General features: G+C 48.2%; 1 protein-coding gene across 3 annotated transcripts in view; it reads left to right on the top strand.

Annotated features, from left to right (window-relative positions):
• Positions 1-22294, top strand: part of NAV2 (neuron navigator 2) — a 395678-nt gene that overhangs the window by 57419 nt on the left and 315965 nt on the right. Inside the window, exon 1 of one of the 3 annotated variants that reach the window (XM_049617756.1) lies at positions 10935-11358. The exons of the other annotated variants lie outside the window; for them this stretch is intronic. Coding sequence (XP_049473713.1) covers positions 11308-11358 — 51 coding nt within the window. The 5' untranslated portion in view covers positions 10935-11307. Of the gene's footprint in view, positions 1-10934; positions 11359-22294 lie in introns of those variants that run through there. 3 annotated transcript variants of the gene reach the window in all.

The following is a 22294-nucleotide window of genomic DNA, read 5'->3' as shown; positions in this document are numbered from 1 at the left end:
ATGGACCGGGACAGTGAAAGGACACGAAAACAGGTAGAAGAGGAAGTCTTGAAAGAGCCAAGGCCTTGGGCCTGATAAGAGAAGACCGACAAGCATGGGCCCTGTCAAATATCTGAAGGGCTGCCCTGAGGCAGTCTAGTTCAGACTGAGTTCGGTGGGGTGGGGGAAGGAACGGCAGGGAACAGTGCCAGGAAACATGCAGAAATCTCCACAGAAGGAAGAACTGCCCTGGGGGCAGTGAGCTGTCCATCACTGCAGGGGTTCGAGCAGAGGCAGGAGCCCCTGTTGGCAGGGGCCTTGCTGAGGTCGGGGTGTGCACACGGGTAGGAAGAGAACTCAGGGATCCTTAAGGCCTGCACAGCCCTCTGTGACCCTGTGGCTGTGCGAACAAGTGGGGTGGGAATGGTGTCGCATATTCAATGCAGGCATGCCTTGTGCTGGCCTCAGGTCTCCCTCCCTGTTCTGTCTCGGTCCCTAGTGACCTGCGACCCCCAGCCCTATTACTTTTTCTTCCTGGAATAACTCCGGGCCCTGCACCCTGCCCTTCTGTGCGCTGCTTGTTGCTGGGGGACGCTAGTGGACAATGGGCCAGATGACTCATTTTGGGGCTTTCTGAAGAGACAGCCTGAGTACAAAGCTCTTTCCTCTGGATCAGTGAGTCTCCATCTTTCGCGGGCATCAGAATGAGCTGCAGGCCTTATAAGACGACAACAACAACAACAACAACAACAGCAACAACGAAACACAGACTGCTGGGTCGCACTAGAGTTTCTCTTTCCGCAGGTCTATGGCGGGTGTGGCCTAAGACTTTGCATATGTAACAAATCCCCAGGTATTGCTGACACCGTAAGTGCAGGGACCGCACTGTGCGAACCACTGCTCTAGAAGACCTACAAAGCCTATAACCATCGGTACAAGGCTATAGATTCAGACAAACCCACGTTGGACTTCCACCATGGAATTCTACCATTTATGAGCTGTGTGATGATAGGTAATTTACCTAACACCTTTGTGCTTCTATTACCTGTTCTGGATACTGGTGATGGTACCGCTTTCAGAGAGTTATTGCGAGGATGAAGATGGCGATGTCGATAAATAGCTTAGTGTCTGGGATGTGCTAAGTATGCAAATACTTGATAAATATTAGCAATTGTATTATCAGAATAAGACAGTGGCTATTTCAGACACTCTGTGTCCACCTCTATAGGACAGTGGTATCGGAGCAAAGGCGCACATCTTCCTCCAACTGGGCACCCCCCACCCCACCCCCGCTGATGTAGGACCAATCCCATTGTCATTCCTTACCATCTGCTCCATGCTGGAAGGATGGGGATTCATTATCAGTAAGGCCATCCTTCAAACCTTGGTTTTGTGTCGGGGGCCTGCCACATATTCCGAATGACTGACCTTCAGTGTGACTGCAGGAGCCCGCCTGATAGAAACCAGATTGTGTGTAGGACACAGGGGTGGGGTCATCTGAGTTCTCTGGTCATGTTTCTGTTGGAGCCCCAAGGCCCCCACGGTCCCATCGCTCATATCCTGTGGTCTTTGGACTGGTAGTTATAAGGATAGAAGTGCAGGCTTAAGTCTCCCGCCGCAGGGTCTCAAAATGGAGTGAGAAAAAAATCTAGGGGTGCCTTCAGATGGCCTCGGGCTGCTCTGAACGTTGCCGAAGAGGAGGGCCTGCTGGGAAAATATATGCCAGGTACAGCCTTGCGGGGTACCGATCCTGAAGTGTGTTCCTTGGAGCGGTAGCTTGAGAAGTGTTCCACCTGAAGGATTCTGCCGGCAAATACCTTTGGGCAGTGCTCCGTTTCCAAATGGCTGGTTAGAGCTCTGGGCTGCTCACTAGCGTGTTTAAGCTTCCCAGAAGTCCTACAGTTAAGACACATAGGTGAGGTGGTTGAACAGACTGAAATGTTTCCCGTCAATTAGTTTTGGGAAACTAGTTCTAGGAACTTAGAGTTTTTCAGGGGCCTTCATATGTCATAGCTCCCCTGATTTTAAGTGGTCAGTACGATCATACCCATTTCCGTGAAGAAGAGGCTGAGATGTAGATATGTTTACAACTTGCCCCAGGTCACAGAGCTATTTAAAATACTGCCTACTGGGGCACCTGGGTGGCTCAGTCGGTTGAGCATCTGACTCTTGACTGAAGCTCAGGTCATGATCTCTGTCTGGTTCACAGGATCGAGCCCCAAGTCAGGCTCTGCACGGAGCCTGCTTGGGATTCTCTCTCTCCGCCTTTCCCCTGCTCGCGTGCATCAAAATACAGAAATCTCTCTCCTCAAAATAAAGAAAATAACATTAGAAAAAATAATAAAATAGAATACTGCCTACCATTGCGCGATCTGAGGAAGAATTTGTGGATTCAATGGAAGTTTATTTGTAGTGGCAGCAATCATTAAAGCCAAAGAAGGAGAAGCAAAAACCAAAACCAAAAATAAAACCTCCACTAACTGGGAATAGCACCTATTATTTGTAAAAACCCTTTCAGCGAAGTATTTATTTTACTTTTGATCTTAGGCTTACATTATGATTATGATGTCACCACACAGAGAGGTGGAACAGCACAGGTTAAGAACATAGATTCTGTAGCTACACGGTGTTTGAATCCAAGCAGTGTCACTTACTAGCTCTGTGACCTTGGGCAAGTTATTTGACTTTCCTCTGCCTGGTTTCCCCTCTGGGCAATGTGATTTTCACACCTATATCGTATGGTTACTATGATGATTCAATGAGATAGTACATGCAGCCCTCTCAGAATGGTACGTAGCACATAGAAGATTCACTCCTGAAATCTATTTTATTATTAGCTCTTGGTTGCTGCTATTAATTCTGTTGAAAATAAGAATACGACGCAAAGTCCACTTGTCTTGAGAACCCAGGAAGAGGGTATTTAGAAAGGAGCCCGTAGGTCTAAGACTTAATGTGGCCTGCTCATTAAGCAGCTGTGCAACTCTGGACAGCTCATTTAACCTCTCTGTGCCTCAGTGAGTTCTTCGGAAAACGGGATCAGGCCAGCCATCTAGCTTAGATTACAGAATGGTTCTAAGAATAACCACCTGGGTAACTGACAAGAAAGTGCTTTGACAAACATGAAATTAGGTCATCGTGAGTTCTCGAGGTCCACATTTGACCCGAGCATGACCAGGCAGGAAGCTGTGGAAGGGGGCTGGCTGGGAAGAACCCCACTACTCACTGTGCTCTAGGAGCTGAGAAATGCCCACGAGTGTGGAGGCCATGTGATCAATAGCAGTGGTAATTTCACGGGCCGCACAGAAGCCAAAAGTGAGTCATTAGCAGTGCTGAAAGTTTTCCTTTGCTAAACAATGGTGCCCTCATTCTGGGATTTCCCAGGTTGTCCTTGTTGACTTTGGAATAGAGGGTGATTGTGTATACGCACACTGTCTTGGTAGGTGCATCTCAGACATCTGTTTCCTCCTGTTTACCCTCATCTCATGCCCTGCGTACCAGACCCACGGTGCCAGCCCCCTCGGCATTCATCACTGGTAGCCTCTTTTGGGCTGGGGGAAGGAGGAGGCCCTCAGCGGGGTGTGTGTGTGTGTGTGTGTGTGTGTGTGTGTGTGTGAAGCAATCTCCTATGAAATCAGGATGCCTAACAAAAGTGGAATCAATTTACCTGCCGCTGCTTTTGTTCCAAAGGAAAAGCCTCCAGAGCCCCCACTGGGGAATAATATTTAACCCACTTCGAGGGTATCTGTGTCCCTTTCATATCTCTATCATGAAAAGCAATGGCATTTCCTACAACATAAGTATTACTGGGGAGCCGCTGAGTTCCTCAACGGTGCCCAGGAAGTGTGGACCACAGCCCCTTGGGAAAGAAGACTGCCTCGTAAATTGCTGACCTTAATCCCTGGTGACCAGAACCGGCCCAGAATGAAAGGGCTGATCCCACAGGGAAAATAAAATAAACAAAACCACACCACCCTCTCCCCCACCAAACCACAACCACCGAAAACAAAACAAACCAACACAACCCAGTGAGAGTTTGAGGACAACTCCATTCCAGACCGTTCATCTGAATCACTCAGTCGCAAAACCAGAACAGAGGATAAAAATTAGAAACCATTTAACTTTCTTAAGTGCTTTGACAATAGCTATCCATATTTCTGTGGCAGGATTTTTTAAGCTTTTTTTTTTTTTTTTGCTTGCTTTAAACAGTTCTATTTCACCTTACATGAACCCCTAGCTCAATGGAATGGGCTGGATAAGCCTAAAATGTCTTTAGGCTACCTCCAGAAATGTCTGCAGTCCCCATGCCCGGACATCTCAATGGGGTCAGAGCAGGAGATGTGGCTGCTCAGAGAGTGGGAGAGAGGGAGGAGGGAGGGCTGGCAGTGTGGAGGCCCTTCAAAGGGGGGTCAGAGGTCACCCAGAGATTGCACAATTTCCACCCTTATCTGCCTCATTGAAGGAGTGGGAGGGGAGGGGGCTGGAGGAGGAGCCCCTGGGCCTGGGATGTTGAATAGAGCAAATAAATACCAGGGGCACCTGGCAACCCTGGGATCTGAGGGAAAAGCGTGCCTGCTCTTCGGAAGTGTGCTCTAAGTTGCTTGGGACCAGTTTGGCTGCTTTGGAGAAGTCAAAAGCCTCTTACCCCAGAGCTTTAAAGTTAGTCTTTAATTATTTGTCCATTCTTCCTGAAAATTATTTTTTACCCTAAGCTCCTTCTATGTTTGGCAGTGTTTGGGAGGCCATAGAGAAAAATAAGACATAATCCTCGCTCTCCAAAAGCTCTTCTAGCGATATTTAAAAGGAAATGTCCAGTATCCAGGTTCCCAGCAAGCAAGTGAATCTTTAGTGTGGCAAGGTCACCGCGGATTTCGGATTTCTTCCTGAGAGCCTTCCCGAGATGCCATCGTGTCCTGTGTCCAGCCTCCCACAATTCAGTTGGATTTCTTTTCAGTGCACTTCACACGGCACAGCGGAAGGCGTTCTATAGAGGTGACCTGGATTTTCCTGGACAATTATGGGGGAGGGGACTGGATGATCTTTAAGTCCCCTATAGTCCTGACCTTCTGAATGTATTAATTCTGTTTGGTGTAGTGCCAGTGACAAGCCAAACCCTATTCTGAGTGTTCAAAGGCGAGTGAGTTAGAGTACCTGTTCCTAAGCAATTTGTGAGCCGGTTGTGATAATACTCCCATCAGTACTAACACTTGCAACAGCTAATGAGATGTGCCCACCCCCAACTGCAGAAGGAGACAGACTGTTACAAAGGCTGTTGAGAAGATGGAAACAAAGAGCTGGGGACCACAGAAGAGAGGAGAGAGAGTTCTCCAAGGGGAGGGATCTAAGAGAAGTTCACCAACTGAGTTAACTTTGCTTTGGGTCCTCCCAGATCTACATGATATTGTTTGGCAGAGAATGGAAGGAAAAGCACTTCCGTGCAGAGGGAACAGCCTGAGCAAAGGTGTGGAGATGTGGCTGTACCCGGCCTCCTCCAGGAGAGTGAGCAGCGTGTTGGAGGGGCCATGGGAGACACTGCACCACTCAGACACTGATCCCCATCCCTGGAAGGAAGAAAGTGAATTGTGGGGGGACCCAGAAAGCCACACATTAAACACTGTTCAGGGAACAAACTGAAGGCAGTGGCATTTAGCATGTGCACTGGGAGATGCCTTTACATAATTCTTTATCTCAAGAAAAAAGTAAAGGGAGGAGGGAGGGAGAGAAATCCTTTGCTAGCCCAGCCCAGCCCAGCCCAGCCCTTTCGAGGAGGGCCGTATTCATTCATTTGTGGGCTTGTCAGTGTGACATTGTATCTGCCTCCTGAAAGCCATACATCTTACTTTCAAACCCTCCAATCGCTGTGGACCCCCTGCAGACCCCAGTGTTCCCAGTGACCTTTTGGCAGGGGGCTCACTCCCCTCCAAAGCTGGTGGAGGGGAGATGGCATCTTCTGTGCTCGCCCTCCTTGTCCCAGCTTTCTTCCCCGAGAAGGATTAGTGCTTTGCTTAGATTTGACTCTCAGTTTCTAAAAAGACTGCCTGCTGTGTACTTCCCCAAATCTTCTATTTTCACTTTTATACATCTTCCTCCATATCCGAGATCTCCAGGCCCTCCCAGAAAGGGAAGGGGACTTAGAATAAGCCTTAAGGCCACTTGCAGAGACGTCTGCTCACAGACGGTCTTCATTTTCCCAGGGACGGCATTTCTGAGATTTCCTTTGTTGTACATAGTACGGCAATAGCGTGCACGCTGCAGAGATAGGGGGCAGGCAGGCCATCTCAAGTGATGCTCCTGTTTGGCGGTGTCTGAAGTGACTGGACGGAGCCAGTCACTTACCCTCTCGGAGCCTTTATCTGCAAAATGGGGAAGATGGCTTTTCTGAGCATTGCTGTCATGAGTAAGTGGAAATTGTCCTCTGCCACACTTATGAAACACCTGCTACTATGGCTAGGATTTTCACTGGACAGATGATGCTGAACTCTTCTGTGCTAATTTACTATTCGCTCCTGGTTATTTGGGGAAAAAATAACAGACTCCCTATGTTAAGCTATTAGCTTATTCCCTACCTCAGGGGGTGGCACGCTGCTTGTGGTCTTTCCTTTGCCATCACCGTGCCACGTAAGAGCTGACATCTGTCCACAGTCAGCCTCGCGCGTGGGTGGAAAGGCATCAGCCCACATTCGGGGCAGCCTAGAGAGCTCGTTTTGTCTGATGTTCCCCGGGCTGGCCCCTGCAGTGTCTGAACATTTCCCCGTTAGTCACTGCTCTGGCTGAAAGAGTGGAAGATCCCCTGTTAAACTGGAGTGCGTTATCTGGGAAACACATTAAGCCATTAACAGCTGGACACAAATTAGTTTATCAGATGGGCTGGCCTTGCAGAATGTAGGAGGGAAAAGGAACTTTATAGTTCTTATAGGTGAGGGAAAGGAGGACTGCGAATGAGCAGGTCTTTGGGACGCCAGGCCTCAAACCGGGCTTTCTGGCCCAAATCTCTTCCCCTCTTCTTCCTGTCTTGAGGAACAAGATAGACACTCCAGCTTTCGTTCTGGAGATAGTTATCACGTGCCTCCCCCAGCTGGGGAGGTGCTAAGAATTCAGAGAAGTAGAAGAGTAGGGAAGACGGACGTGCAAGTAAACAAATGCTGAGCCATATGGGGCACATCTCTTGGATGCTGAGGATGGAAAGGTCTGGAACAGGACACTGTCAGCAAAGGGCAGATCCAGCCTCTGGGGAGGGGAGGGGGTCAGTGCCACAAAGGGTTGCACAATACTAGGACCTAGGACTCTACCTTGTGGCTACCATGAGAGTACAAGAGAGGTCACGTTCAGGGACCTAGGCTAAGGTGGGGGTCACTGTCTGCAAGGGTGAATGCTGGACTGTCAGGTTCAGGGAATGGGTCGGAAAGCCATGAGCTGAAAAAAGGGGCCAACGGTTAGGAGGAACAAGGACACACTGTAGGACCGACCTTCACAAGCATTGTTCCCATTGCTTTGTCCCATGTGGTCAACACAGGCTGATGTCTTTCCCTTAAATCACCATCAAAGGACTTGGTGGAAGATCACAGAAATAGGAGGAAGGAGAAGAAAGGTGCCAGGAAAGGCAGCTTGGCGCATGATAAATAGCTCTCCAAGATGTAGGAGGTTTTAAGGAGCTGCTTCTGTTTCTGAAATTCTGCAGGGTCCTGACATCTGCTTGGATGAACTCAAAGCCATTACCCCTGTGAATCACCCATTGCATCAGCAGATTGCTGGTGATGTCAGCGTCCTTTTCTCTACACTTTGCCTTATTCGGGTCTTCATTCTCTATCCCCTGCGTGATTTCAGCAGCCTTCTAACTGGCCTCTCTCCCTCCAGCCTCCACCTTTTCAAACTTGCCTTCTTGCTGTTACTAGAGAGGTCCTTCTAAAATGGGAAGTCAGTCAAATCATTCCCCTGGTTTATAAGGATTAGGGGTAGGATCCCCTTTACAGGGACTTGACCTGCTCCAGCCTTACAAATAGCCCCATTTCCTGCCCCTTGATCTCCACCTTTTGACCACACAGAACCTGCCATGCTTTTTCACCCCTCTATACCCTTGCACATGCTGTTCTACCTTCCTGGGATGCTTCCCTCCTCTTACTGAATTTGCCTTGATCCTTCCAGATGTAAGTCAGTGTCACCTCTGCGAAATTATTCCATGCTTCCCAGTCTTGTGCATAGCTTTTTTCCTTTATGGCCCAGCTACACACCATACAGCCCTCCTTTGTAGTACCTGTCACATTGTATTGCAACTGTAATTGTATGTGTTCATCTTTTAATAGACTGTATGTGTGGGTGGTAGGGACTCCTCTCTGATTCTCAATACGTAGCACAGAGCTGGGTAAATGCATTATGGTGGATGTTCAAGGAATGTTGGCTAAATGAGTCAGCATACCTATGGTCTGAAGTGTGTGAGATCTGAAAGGCAAGGCAACAGGATTTATTTTTTTAATTAAAGCTGGGCATCCTCTCTACTGCCACCCCCTGATTCCTCCTTCCACCATAAGTGATATTTTCTATCTTTGACCCGCAAATATTTTTAAAATTTTTTTAATGTTTATTTATTTTTGAAGGAGAGAGAGACAGAGTGTGAATGGGGGGGTGGTGCAGAGAGAGAGGGAGACACAGAATCTGAAGCAGGCTCCAGGCTCTGAGCTGCCAGCACAGAGCCCGACGTGGGGCTCGAACTCACGGACCGCGAGATCATGACCTGAGCTGAAGTCGGACACTTAACAGACTGAGCCACCCAGGCGCCCCTGGCAAATGTTTTGATTGGGAACTAATGCTCATTCAATGACTCTCTGGGAATGTGTAGTTTTTTAAAAATGTTTTGGGTATCCTAGAGAATGTGAGAAACCTATAGATGCTTCCCCCCAAAATGCACAAATACCCAGTCTCATAGCATTTTCATACAACCAGAAGGTTTCTGGGCTGCACATCTTCCCACCCAGCTCCAAGAACCCCTGGCTTAACACAGCTGTGATAGAGAGCTTGTGTTTTGCTCTCTTGGCCAATATGATCTTGTCCAGCTTTATTTTCAGAGGAAAAAAAAATAGTTATTTTAAAATCTCATTTTCTAAATACATAAGTATACTTTAATATGGAATATGCTTTCACGAATGACATATGCTGTTTCCCCTCCTGTGGTTCGCTAGGATGTGCCCCTTCTCTTTAAGCAGCAAATGTCACTGCCTATGTTTCACTCTCCAGAAATATACGTGGTGATGGACATAACAGGGTCTTTTGCAGTCACTCAGTTCAGGTCAGGGCCCAGGCTGGGTATGGGATGTGCTGCCCTGGTCTGGCTCTGTCCTTATTGCAGAGGAAGCTGCAGGAACTTAGGACATTGTCAACAGACTTTCATTTGGGAAACATCTACTGAGTTCCCACTATGTGCCACATACTGTTCCAGGCACTTGGGGATACCATGGGGGAACAAAACTGATGAGGCCCCTGCTCTCATGCAATTCATAGCCCAGTGGGACAGGGCAAAAAATAAACAAGAATACAAGTTAGCTAAAGTTCACACAGTGAACAGAACAAAGGGAAGACAATAGTAATAGAAGAATATGGTCACCACATTAAGTTAAAAGTCCCTTTGAGGAGGTGACATTAGAAATGAGACCACAGGCAGGTCTAGGGGGAACAGTGATCCAGGGAGAGGGACTGTCAGGTGCAAAGGTCCTGAGGTGGGATGGATTTCAATGTGTTTGAGAAAAAGAAAGACGACCACTGTGGTTGGAGCACAGTAGGTAAAAGGGAGAGGATGGGCATAAAGTTGTAGGCCATAGGAAAGAGTTGGGATTTTTCATCTGTGAAGGGAAACCAAATCCTGAAAGCTTCAGGCATAGCAACATTTTGATCTAATTGCTATGTTTGGAAGATCACTTTTAAAAGGTTAGGACCCATTTTATCACCTCCCCTCATTTTAAACAGTTTTGCCTATTGAAATGAATGTGTAATAAAGCAATTCCATGAATTCTCATCATAGCTCTCTATCAGCAGGGGCCAGCCAGGTATTCATCCTAAAATGTCACTGCCGCCCAAATCAGAGACACGTCCTGAGATCTGGGTAGCCGGTGCCATCTTGCCTCGAGGAGCTGCAGGGTTGCTGAGCCTTTTCAGGCTACTGAAAGTTGCCAGGGATCCCAACAAGGGCTGGACAGGAAGGTGAGGAGGTGGCCAGCGCCCCCCTCCCCCAATCTCAGAGGAAAGCACCAGGTAGAGGGTGCTTTCCTAGGCTCCCTAGAAAGAGCCTGTGGCAGGTGGGGCGAGCAGAAAAGGAAACAAAGGCCACACGGCCTTTCCCCTTGTCTGCCTCCCCTGTCATCGCCTGCCCCACCTCCTCCCCGAGGCCCACGGAAGTCCCATCTGTGGCAGCGGCCAGGTGTGTTTAAAAACACTGGAGCCCCGTCCTTCACGTAGCAGGAAACAAATGAGGCTGGGGAGCGGCGTGTGGCTGGGGCAGGGCCTGGGCGACTGTGTGTGTGCGCGCACGGAGGGGTGGAGGTGCTCGAGAGGGGGCTGGTTCATCCATCCCACACTCACGATTCCAGCTGCTGGGGGGGCAGGGGATGATCCCAGAGTGGTTACTGTCAGCCAACTTGAGTGAGTTCGGTGCCGAATGCAAACGCGCACAGAGCCGAGCAGCCACGGGGAGAGGCGCTGGCCGTGTCCGGAGTGAGGACCCGACAGCCACACACCGCGCCCCCCGCAGTCCTCCCCCGCTCCCCCCTCCGTGCCCCTCCGTTTGTGCCGAAGGCCGGCCCGCCTACCCGCGCCCTTCTCGAAAGAGTTAAGTACCTCCCCCCCCTCCCCTCTCCCCCCCCCCCCCGTCCCCCCCCCCCCCCCCCCCCACGCACCGCGGGGGCGAACCGGCCCACCGGAGAAAGCCGGGGGCCACGCGGAGGGCCCGCGGACCGGCGAGGGGGCGGGGAGCCCGGCGGCCCCGACTCCCGCCCCCACCCCGTAGCGGCCCCAGCGGCCTCCGCGCTGCGAGGCGCGGGCGCTCGGACGCAGGGGGAGTTGTTTGATTTGGCGGAGGCGGGGAGGCCGGCAGGGAGAGAGCGGGGGAGGCACGCGAGCCGGGCAGCGCGGGCGCCGGGCTCCGGGCAAGGTCCCCGCGCGCTCAGCAACGGCCGCCGAGGTGGGGGCGAGGAGGCCGCGGGCGGCGGGGATGCCCGGAGGGGCCGGGGCGGAGACCACGACGGGCCGGGCCGGCCCGACCTGCCGGGCGCGCGGGCAGGTGCTTCGGCCCCCTCCCCCTTTTTCTCCCGCTTCCTCCCCCCACTTCCCTCTTCGCCCTGAAGTAAGATGAGCGTGATGCTGTGGCGCTGGGAACAGAATAACACCACCATGAAGCTGGTAAGGTGGACCGCAGACCTCACTCCCGGGGGCGCCGTTCCACTTTTTATCCCCCACCCCGCTTCCCATCCCCGCTGGGAATCGTCTCCCGCGATGGAAAGCCCTTGAAACGCATTTCGTACTTGGTGTTTCCCGTATTATTTTGAAGATAGATTTCAGGCTTTTTTTTTTTTTTTTTTTTTTTAAGCCAGGAAAGTCGGGGTGTGTGTGTGTGTGTGTGTGTGCGTGCGCGCGCGGCTGAAAGGGGTGGAATGGACTGCAATTTCCCCCGGTCCCTTCCACCCACAAATTCCTGGGGTTGCACACGCGCGGGATTGTGTCCTGCGAGTGGGTCTGCTTCCTCACTGCTGTCCCGGGTCGGCATGGTCTGCATCCGCCCCCGCTCCCCGCCCCCATTGTGTTATGATACTTCGGGTTGCACGCGGGTGTTGATCTGTATTGCGGTTTGGCTTGTTTTGGGCGGGGGGCGGGTGGGGAGTGAGCCCAGCTTGAATAGCATCCAGTCCTGTTCTCCCGCCTCTCACAATGGCTTAGTTTTCTTTCTAGTATGCAAGAACCATCTAGGCTGCAGGTACTTTTTCCCTCCTTTTTCAAAAATAACTGCTCATCACTCCTGGGAGGGCTGAGGAGAGCAGCCTTTTCCTCTCTGCCCTAGGGAGCCTGACTTGTTTCTCCAGCCCAAGGAGAAACTGTAATCAGAAGGCTCTTCTCTGGGTTTTTCCTTTTGTGATTTATTTTTTATCAGATGGGTTTGAGGAGACCCTCATTCCCCACTGAAGTCAGCCAGTGCTGTGGCCAAGTTGGCTGCCCCTTTGGATGTCAGCTTCCTCCTGACTAAAATGGGGCAAGTTCTCACCTTGTATTGCTGGTGTGAGGGTAAGAAACCATATTTGAAAATTTCCTGGCACATAGTAAGAACCTATACCTAAAGAATAGGTGTCATTAATAAACTGGAATTCATGCTGATTGAGCTCTTTAAAGATGCTACCAAAAAAGTCACAGCTGCCACATTGGATAACAAGATGCTGAAACAACCTACATTGGTTCTTCATATAATGAACTTATTTGTTGGAAAAATGGCACCTTGCTTTTCATACTTCTTGTGTTATGGTTGGCCTGTCTAACTTTAAGCTACAATTTTACAACTTCTTTTAATGTGCTGTAACATTAGGAGACGTTATGCACCTTTGCTGCACTGTGTCAGGACTCCAGTTCCCTAATCCTTTCCTGGAATCTTTCTCCAACCAGACTGTCGTGGGAGAGCCCAGAGTTTCACACATTTTCTCTCCAAGCTCCACCTGAGATGCCACTCCAGGATATAGCATGGGAAAGTTGGGTCCTGGTGTGGACTAGATAGTGTCAGGCTGCCAGACCTAGAGGCTTCCAAGGAAGAGAGAAGCAACAGAATTACTTGGCATGCAGGGAAAACGTGGAGCATCCCAGGGGACAGCTTGGAGGCAGGTGGCTGTGGTGAGGGCTGGGATGTCCTCACTGCTTCACCATAGCTGCCTTTTTATCCTGTGGAGGGAGCTTTCCCCAGTGTTGGTCAAAGGTCAGCCTTTATTGGGTCTGTCTGAGTCTTTAGACCTGAGTCTCACTTTTCCAATTAACTGTGTGAGGACCACCCAACGATAGTTGTGGTCCACCATTGTACTCCCCTACCGGGTGGAGGAGGGACTGGAGGAGCTCCAAGAAACTGGAAGCACTGGGAGGGTAGCAGCTACTGCCCTTGTGCACCCCACTGCCCCCAGACTGCGTCCCCACATTCCCATAGCCTCGGCTATACTCAACCATGGGCCTCAGCTTTTCTGCAGAATCCTGGAAACCATGGCTACGTCATTTGTTCACACATCATTAGCTTGCTTTTTGTTTTATCATTTACTGGCAGGTTGATCTACTAGTTATTTGTTATTTGTGTGCTCACTGTATGCAGAGCCCAGTGGTGGTGGAGGCTGTGTTCATTGTGAAGGGCTTTGCTCTCAGATGATTCTTGGTTTGAATTCCAGCCTGGTCACTTACTAATCTTGGAATCAGTTTTCCTCTTTATCCAGCAGAGTCTGAAACATGGGTGTCTATACATGGGAACAGCTGTTGTTGTTGTTGTTGTTGTTGTTGTTGTTATTTTCTCTCCATGGTGAATGGTTTGGTCTTCTAATGAGCTTGGGGAAAATAAACCTTTCTTACCTTTGAATCATGAGTAGCCCTCAGTAGGAAGGAGCTCTCTGGGAACATCTTGGAAGTCAATTGTGTGTGAATAACCATCCCCAAATGTGCCCTGGGGCCAGAGGTGAGTGTCTGAACTTTTATCACCCATGCAGTTCAGTAAACATGAAGTCAGTTAACCTGCAGGTTGAAAATTTGCTGTTCTGACTGATAAATGGAACCAAAGGTTTTACTTTATGTTCTATTTTAAGGCTAATTGGATCAAAATAAGGCCAAGAGTAATTAGAGGCAAAACTTGAATTTTAATGTGTTATCCCTGCAGGGGAATGTCAGAAATGCACCTGCCCACCTAGGGTAGAAGCCAGGAGCCGGCAAATCCTGCTTCTGTCCAAATCCTACCTGACAGGGTCACCAGGGCTTTTGGTGGAAGTGAGAGGGGCTGACTGCTCAGGCCTGAAACACCTACTGGGAAGGGTAAGCTCCGGGCACACCCCCCTGAGCATGACATGGGTGGTTCTGACATTCGTGTCACCCCTTGGTCCCTTCTTTTAGATTCTTCCAGCTTAGGCAGGGCAAGGAGAAGAATGAGACCCTTTCTGGAGCAGCTTAGATCTAAGAGCTAAGTGTTCCAGCCGGAGAGACTTGCAGTCACAGCTCTGTTCAGGAAGTGCTGGCTTGTGTGACCTGGGGGCATCGGCACGGCCTCTTCCAGCCTTGGTGTCCTCCTCTGTAAATGGGTCCCACAGCGTCTCACAGACTTACTGTGAGAATTAGAAGTGTGGTTGGTAGGCAGTGGATGGTTGCTCTTAGGATTAGAAAATGGTCCAGTAGTGTGTGTATGTCTCCATGTGTGGAGAAAAGACACAACAGAAACGTTCCTGTGTTAACAGTGCTGAGCTCTGGAGGGAGATTTTTTTTTTTTTTTTTTTTGGTCCATGCTTTTTTTTATAGTCCAGATTTTGTCAATGACAATACATTATGCTTATCAAAAAAGACAAAAAATATTACTGCTAAAATACTCATATTAATAGCTAACGTATACTGAGCCTTTAAGCTTTACTCATTTCAACCTCTCCATAAGCCTGTGAAGTGGAAACTATTATTATCCCCATTATTCAGGTGAGGAAGTTAAGGCTCAGAGAAATAAGGGACTTCCCTAAGATTCCAGGACTGGAAACTTGTAGAACCTCTGCTTTGTCTGATGGCAAAGGCTGTGCTTGAAACCGCTCTAACCGTAATAGCTTGGGCATGTTCTGGAGAGCGGCAGGGCCCTCGGCTGTGCTCAGTATAGGACATATGAGTATGCCTGTGATACACAGGGCTAGGTGCTTCTGTGAGTTGCTACCCCCTGGATACCTGCTTTGCTCAGGGAGATGCTCTGATTGAAGTGGAGAGGAAGGGGAACATAGTGAGCAGGCCTGGGTTGGGTCATTGCCCTTCAGTGTCCTGGAAAACACTTAATGGGGCCCTTCCTCAAAATGAAGGAGAAAGTGGCTCAGAATGAAGAATAATTGAGAGTAATGATGACTGGGGAATGTGCCTCTGACCTTTGACCTTTCCCCCCAGAGGTTGGTCAGAGACCCCCTGGGCCTGTCCGAAGCCAGGCTAACAAGCAGATTAAAAGAGGTCAGTGGGTTAAAGGGCCCCAGCTGCCTTTCTGCAGTTCTGTTGCTCCCTCCCAAAGGCAGGGATGCTATGGCCCCTGCAGTTCCTGAGCTCCCAGGTTCCCTGTTGAAAATACTACGATCCTTCAGCTCTTCCTCCCCTTTCTGCACATAAACTGATTGCCCTCTTAACAACTTCTAGTTTTTGTTTTTTGTTTTTTCTGAATAAAGCTCGTTTACCACTCATCTGGAGGTACTCCCCTCTTCTGCTGGAAAATATCAGTCATTTCCACTATTGGGGACTTCTAGAACTTTCTCCTGCTTTCCACTAATTGTGACTGGCCTAGATTTTACCATCTCCCAGGGTATTGAAATCATGTCCATTTTCTGTTAATTCCAAAAATCTCAAGGGAAGAAATTCCATCCTTTCCTGGAGAAACCAGGTTGAAATATACAGGAATGTTTCCATCTGCATTTCTGCTGCGGGTAATGAGCCATCATAACCTTGATACACTTTTTGGAACTGAAACCAAAGCATGGAAGGAAGGTTTGACTCAGGTTAATTATTGGGAAAATTAAGAATAAAATATTGGGAAGAGAAGAAAGAAAAACCCTGAAAGTAGTAAGTGACTTCCTTTGGATGACATTTTGAGGTAACACATTTTCCTTCATTTTTATGTTAATAGAGACATAGAGATTTATAATCGGTCCCTTTGGTGATGCAGCATTCTTGTGTTACTTATGCAATTGTTTTTGAGTGGACTCAGCAAAAAAAAAAAAAAAAGGTTTTTTTTCTTTTTTTGGTTTCGTTTCTGGCTTCCATCATACTTTGCCAACCACCCAGAAGGCGTGTGTGGCTAAGCTTTTCTTTCTGTCTCCAGGGTTGTCCAGGATGTGTGGACCAGACTGCCTAAGGCTGGTGACACGTGGGCTATTCCCAAGGATTATTCTTCTTGACTCAGATGTTGCAGACGTGATGTCATAGGAGATGCAGCCAGGGAGGCTGAGAGGCCGTGAAACAAGACGAGGGGTTAAAATGAGTTGACAGAGGTTTAAACAGAGAAACAAGAAAGTGTGATGGAGATATTTAGGAAGACTGGGAAGTAGGAGAGGACTGTCCTTGCCACCAGAGATACTAACCACATGTGGTCATGATGCTGTGGTGTGGGAGAAGAGTAAACGCCTGCATTATATGTTCTCTTTGGCATAGTGAGAGAAGGGCTGCCCGTTCACAGGGACCATGAAGGGACCCTACGCACAAACAGATCTATAGGAAAACAGGTGCTTTAAACAGAGATTTTACCAATTGCAGTATATGCCTTGGCGGCAGAGGGTCCAGAGGTGAGCCTTGGTCCTCACCTGTAGCTCCTGTCAACTTCTCTGACGTTATTATGAGGCTTCCGGAATTGAAATTGCAGACTAAGTTGTTTCTGGTCCGAAACCTTTTGTGAGGAGTCCTGCTCACTAGTGAATGAAGTCCGATTCCTCCACGGTGTGCAAGGCTCTCTGGGTGACAGTACTGTTTTAAATCTTACTCTGCGGGGCAACTTCTGCAAGAATTTGTTCAATCCCAGCAGCATGGCCAGCCCTGTGATTTTCCGTGTTCACTACTACTTCCTGGGGCTAAACGCTTCTTCTGTCTCCATGTACTATCCTGTCTTCCAAAGCTCAAATCAAGTCCCCTTTCTTCTGTGAAGCCCTGCCTGACCATACCGCCTCCTGGGATCTCTGAGAGGCAGTAATGCTAGCCTGTCTTCGATCCCATACTGCCCCAAATCCTGAGCTGCTGGTGTGCATTACCAGAGTAGAGGTTAGGAGTATAAAATGCCAGCCCCAGTACCCTCCCAGCTCAACTACCAAGTGCAGCGTGCCCTGGAGCAGGTACTGCCTCGTCTTTCTGAGCCTCAGTTTCTCCATGATGGTGGTAACTATTCCAAACTTGGGCTTGTTGGGGTTGTTTGATAAAATATATGTCTTTTGAGCGACACCCAGTGCATAGTAAATGCTCAATAAACGTTCACTTTTGTTATGATGACGTCGGTACATTCATTCATTCATTCATTCATTCAACAGGTATTTATGTAATTATGAAACAGTTACTACATACTGGGGGATACACTCCTAACCAAAAGGAAATTTTTGCCATGTGGAATTTATACAGGCTCCCTGCTTCCGCTGAAAGTAGAGTGTTCCTATAAAACCTTTCTTAAGATGAAATCATGTAAAGTGAAGAAGCAATTGCCATTCATTTATATGGAAATTTTTTTGAGTGTTCTCCGACCCCAAAGACATCCTCTCTTAGGTTGTTCTGATACCTTAGGACACGTCTCGCTAACAGATACACAAAATAAGTCAAGATAAAGCACAGATGCTCACAGACACAGCTCAAAGCCCATGGCAGCTTGAGATGCTGAATGTAGTTCCCTGGGAAGGAGCTTGGTGGTGCCACTCGCTGCTCGGGATAGGCGCTGCCTCGGTCAGGGCTCCCTGCAAAACAAATGCAGAATGCAATTTTTGCTTTTTGCTCTTTTTCGTAAAAGTGAAAATCCCCTCCGAATATTTTTTTGGTGAGCGAAAACAGGTACTAATGTAGGTGTTTCATAAAAGTACAGTGGCATAATGTGAACTTCCGAAAAGTAGGAGACATCTGTATTTTAGTGAAGGGATCAGGCAATAAATAAAATGCATATTCCTTTTTCATGGTGATGGGTGGTATGGAGAAAAATACAGCAGGATAAGAAGGATAGGGAGTCCAGGAGAGGTCACCGTTTAACATAGGGTGGTTAAGAAGGGCTTCACTGCAAATGTGACGTGACTGCGTAACAATCATTATTATCGCTCCTCAGGGAGGCATCGTGACTATGTGTATAATTTATTATCCAAGCTAGAGCACGTCTGAGAGCGAAAGGGGTGCTATCAATAATTGCAGTAGGATGTGGGTATAAACCAGGCCTGTCCTGGGCAAAGTGAGATGCTTTTATACTTAAACTTGCTTAGTCTGAGTGTGGTAAAACCTTGGATTGTAACTTGTTCTGCAAGTGTTCCACAAGCTGAGCAAACATTTCTAATAAATTTTAACTTAAAAATTAACTTGTTGGGGCGCCTGGGTGGCTCAGTCGGTTAAGCGGCCGACTTCGGCTCAGGTCATGATCTCGCGGTCCGTGAGTTCGAGCCCCGCGTCGGGCTCTGTGCTGATGGCTCAGAGCCTGGAGCCTGTTTCCGATTGTGTCTCCCTCTCTCTGCCCCTCCCCCGTTCGTGCTCTGTCTCTCTCTGTCTCAAAAATAAATAAATATTAAAAAAAAATTAACTTGTTAATAAACACGCAATGTCTGGCAATACAAGTAGCATATGATGCCAAATGTCACATGATCACAACTGAGCCAATGGTTCTTCTCTCTGTCTCAGTCTCTCTGTCTTACTGTGGGATTATGGGTGATTGTCAATGCAATGTCACGTTTCCGTGAAATCCTCAAAAGGAGGCAAAAGCAAGTGTTATCAGATAGGTTCCTTGTTAAAGTTGCGTGAGAAGAAAACGATTCCATTGAGCCAAGAGGTAGCAGCGATTCCGTTAGTGATAGCAAAAGACGTCCTACACGGTAACCCTCCTCTCTCTCGTCTCCCTCACACCAGCCATGACGGTTTTCAAAGGTAAGTGCAGGTTAATGTTTATTTTCCTTTATGTTTTGTATTTTCTTTATTGTTTTGTATTATATTACGGTATTATAATAATTTTTATGTGAATATTTTTGCGTTGTGGAACGAATCGTCTGAGTTTCCGTGATTTCTTAAGGGGAAATTCGCTTTGATATACAAGTGCTTTGGATTACAAGCATGTTTCCAGAACGAATTGTGCTCGTAAACCAAGGTTTTACTGTATGGAGATTGGCTAAAAGATAAGACAGACCCAGATTCACATCTTGGATTCTGCTGCCTTCTAGCTGCGAGATCTTGGGTGAATCATTTAATCTCTTGATGTTTTAGTTCCCTCATCTATGATGTGTATGTAATAGGGATTTTGTGAGAATTAAATGGGATAATGCAAGTAAAACCTTCAGTGTAGAACCCAACACTTCATAAGCACTCAATAAAAATTCATTATCATCATCATCATCATCATCATCATCATCACCAAGGGCAAGCATTGTTCTTTTTTGGATCTCTCACTGTAGGGTAGGGATTAGCGAGATGCAAAGTGGATTCATTAGTGTTAGGGTTAGAAGTGTAGCTTAGCGGTACACTTGGGAGGTGAGCTGACTCGGTCTGCCAATAATTGCTTCCATCCATACTCATAGAAATTAAGACCCACAGTGCTTGAATGTTGGACTCAAAGCTCAGATGGGGGACTTCATGCCGGGGCAGCCAGAGGAAGAGTTAGACAGTTGAGTCCAAGACTGACAATTTTGGAAAGTGAGTTAAGGAAGGGGCCTATGACCAGTGCCCCCCCAACAATCCACTTCACAATGGTGGAAGCAGGGACCCAGAGAGATGAAATGATCTGCCTAAGGTCTCCTGGCCTGTAACTGGTTTTAATGCATCTGCCATTACCCACCTTGCAAATTGGTATAACAAAGATTATACAGAGCAAGAAGGGAGCACTTAGAATTCCACCTGGAAAAGTTATGCTGCTTTGGAAATGGGCCACAGATGATGTAAGCCTGCCATATCCCATTACCCAGTACTTGGCTAATCTTTGTATGAAACTTGTTTTGGTGAAACTTGAGCCTGGAGAAGCCAACTAAAGTACACTACTTTCTCACTATTGAATCCCTTCTAGACTTGGGCTAACATTTAATCTAAAGAGTAAGGTGATATTTCCTGAGATAGCTGTGAGTTCATGTTTTGAAATTAAATGAACTGAGTTTATTGCGTCGATTGGCTTTTTTTTTTTTTTTTAAAGCACTAAGTATGGTAGTAAATGTTCTCTCTGCAGAGTAATGTCTGGCTGCTGTATGGGGAGGAGTGGGGAGCTGTAGACACGGGAGTTTTCAGTCCTCAGAAGTTGTCTCTCTGCCTCTCTGGTTAGGTACTTTTGCAGACTGAGCCATATTGTGGTTTAAGGGGACCCCTATTTGAATAAATCGATTTCTGACCCTGGCCAATTTGGGGACCACGGGGTTTGTTTTCCACTGTATTTCCTGAATACATGCTATATACTTTCCACTCCCCCTTTTTTCCTAGAAGCTTATCACTCAGTAAAGGATGGGTACCTTCCTACCTTATACCAGGTAAGGAGGAGAAAAGTTCTATTCGTGGATATTCTTGGAGAGTAAGTTGGTTAAAACGAGAAAGAGAGCATGTGTATAATCAGACAATGCTAGGAATTTGGTGCATTATCCTTTCACTTAACTCCTGGAGGTTTCCTATAGTATAACAATATGAAGATTGACGTATGACTGAAATAGACTTCTTCAAGGAGACCGTTCGCGTTTCAAGGCCATGTATGGTGTGGTTCCAAGATGTTTTGGGAGTCAAACCCTATTCATTACGTCTTCACAGTAGCTATTGTGGGTAAAGGATCCCATCCGCCATGCCACCCCTTTGCTTTCAGCTTACCTTGACTCTCTGCAGACACCTATTAAAGCATAAGCCTTGGTTGGGAGTTGGGAGAGTGGTGGGGCAGGGGTTGGGGGACAGCAGTTGAATCTCTGTCATCTTTGTATTCCCCGGACCCAACACAGCACCTGGCACACACTATGTGTTCAGTTAATGGGGCGACTCTGACATCACCATTCTGATTTTCAACATAATGCAAAGTCGAATCACCTAAAATGCAGGGTTGTTTATCGTAAGGTTAATGAAATAACTTGACTGAATCCGAGCAGTGGCTAGCCAAGATTCCTGGGTCTTGGTCCAGGGTGTAGTCTGGCTCCCTTGCAGTAGAGGTCCACTCCAGATCCAGTGTTGGTTGAGTGTTTCCAGGTTTGTAGCTGCTTGGGTTGTCTAAGTCATGGCAGTTAGTCTAGGAGTTTCCCAGTGTGGTGGCTCCTGGGTGGCTCCCCAGGTAAGACGGGGCCTGGGGAATACAAGAGATGTGGGGATCCACCTTGTACCTTCCAAGGAGGAGGGGCTGCTCATCTCCCTATCTCCCCAATCCTTCCCTCCCCTCTCCTTCATGCATGCATGCACACAGATGCTCCCACACACGGAACACAAGAGAAGATCTTTACCTACTGTCATCTGAGATTGGGGTTCTGGATGGAGTTCTGGAGCAAATAACCAGGCCCTTTATATCGGAATTCAAGCTGTCGTGAGGCCCAGCTCTCTCGGGTTTTTACTGTGTGTCCCAAGCTAGTAGTTGTTGACCGAAGGTAGAGTTCACTCACCTTGTGCCCTCTGTGAGGTATGGCTGTGCTCTGGCAGCAGTGGAACGTGGGGGTCTGACCGATTCTGATCGTTGATGTCCCGTTTGGAAGAAGAAAAGCTGCAGCCCATGCCACCTGTCCCTCTTTGAATTTCATGGCTTAAGACTGACTGTGGGAAAGGTGGTTTTACAGCTGCTCCAGCTTGTGGACATTTGGTGTGTCCCAGTGCTGTGTTCATTTATGGGGAGTACAAAGGTGATGGAGAGGCCATAGCTTTCCTCCCAGGGTTTACGCTTTGGGGGGCTTCTGTAGATAGGGCCAGCCAAGCCTAAGGTGTTGGCATGGCAAAGGCATTCTTTTGGTAGGGATGCTGTTGTGGAGGCAGAATTGACAGAGCTGGCTGACCCGATCGTTACCGGCGTGCAAACGGGAAGGAGGATTGAGAGACTCCTGAGGCTTTCAGCCTGGGAAATTTGGACTGCAGCACTGTCACTGAGAGAAGTCAGAGGGTCAGGAGGAGGAGCAGGTTGGAAGGACGGGAGAACGAGACATGATGGGTTGGTTTGGCAGGACCATGCTTGAGGTTATTTATATCACTTTCCAGGTTTTACTGAATGCTTGTCTACACTGTGGTGCAAGCTAGGTGGGGGGATGAGAATGCAACATAAATCAAGACTGTGCCCTCACCTCCTCTCCCTCCTGGGGACAAAGACAAGTGGGCTTTATTCACCTGGCAGAGCACCTTTTTGGTAATCACCTTGTAACTCCCCGACTCCGGGACTGCTGATGAATTCTAAAGAACACAACTCAGGCCTGAGTGCAAAGGGAGGCTTCCTGCCTTCGCTCCCCTGAATGGGTCACAGGGT

Source organism: Panthera uncia, chromosome D1 (assembly GCF_023721935.1).
Source record: "Panthera uncia isolate 11264 chromosome D1, Puncia_PCG_1.0, whole genome shotgun sequence".
NCBI lineage: Eukaryota > Metazoa > Chordata > Mammalia > Carnivora > Felidae > Panthera > Panthera uncia.
The sequence above is the reverse complement of the archived record's forward strand: the minus strand, read 5'-3'. Positions and strand labels throughout refer to the sequence as shown.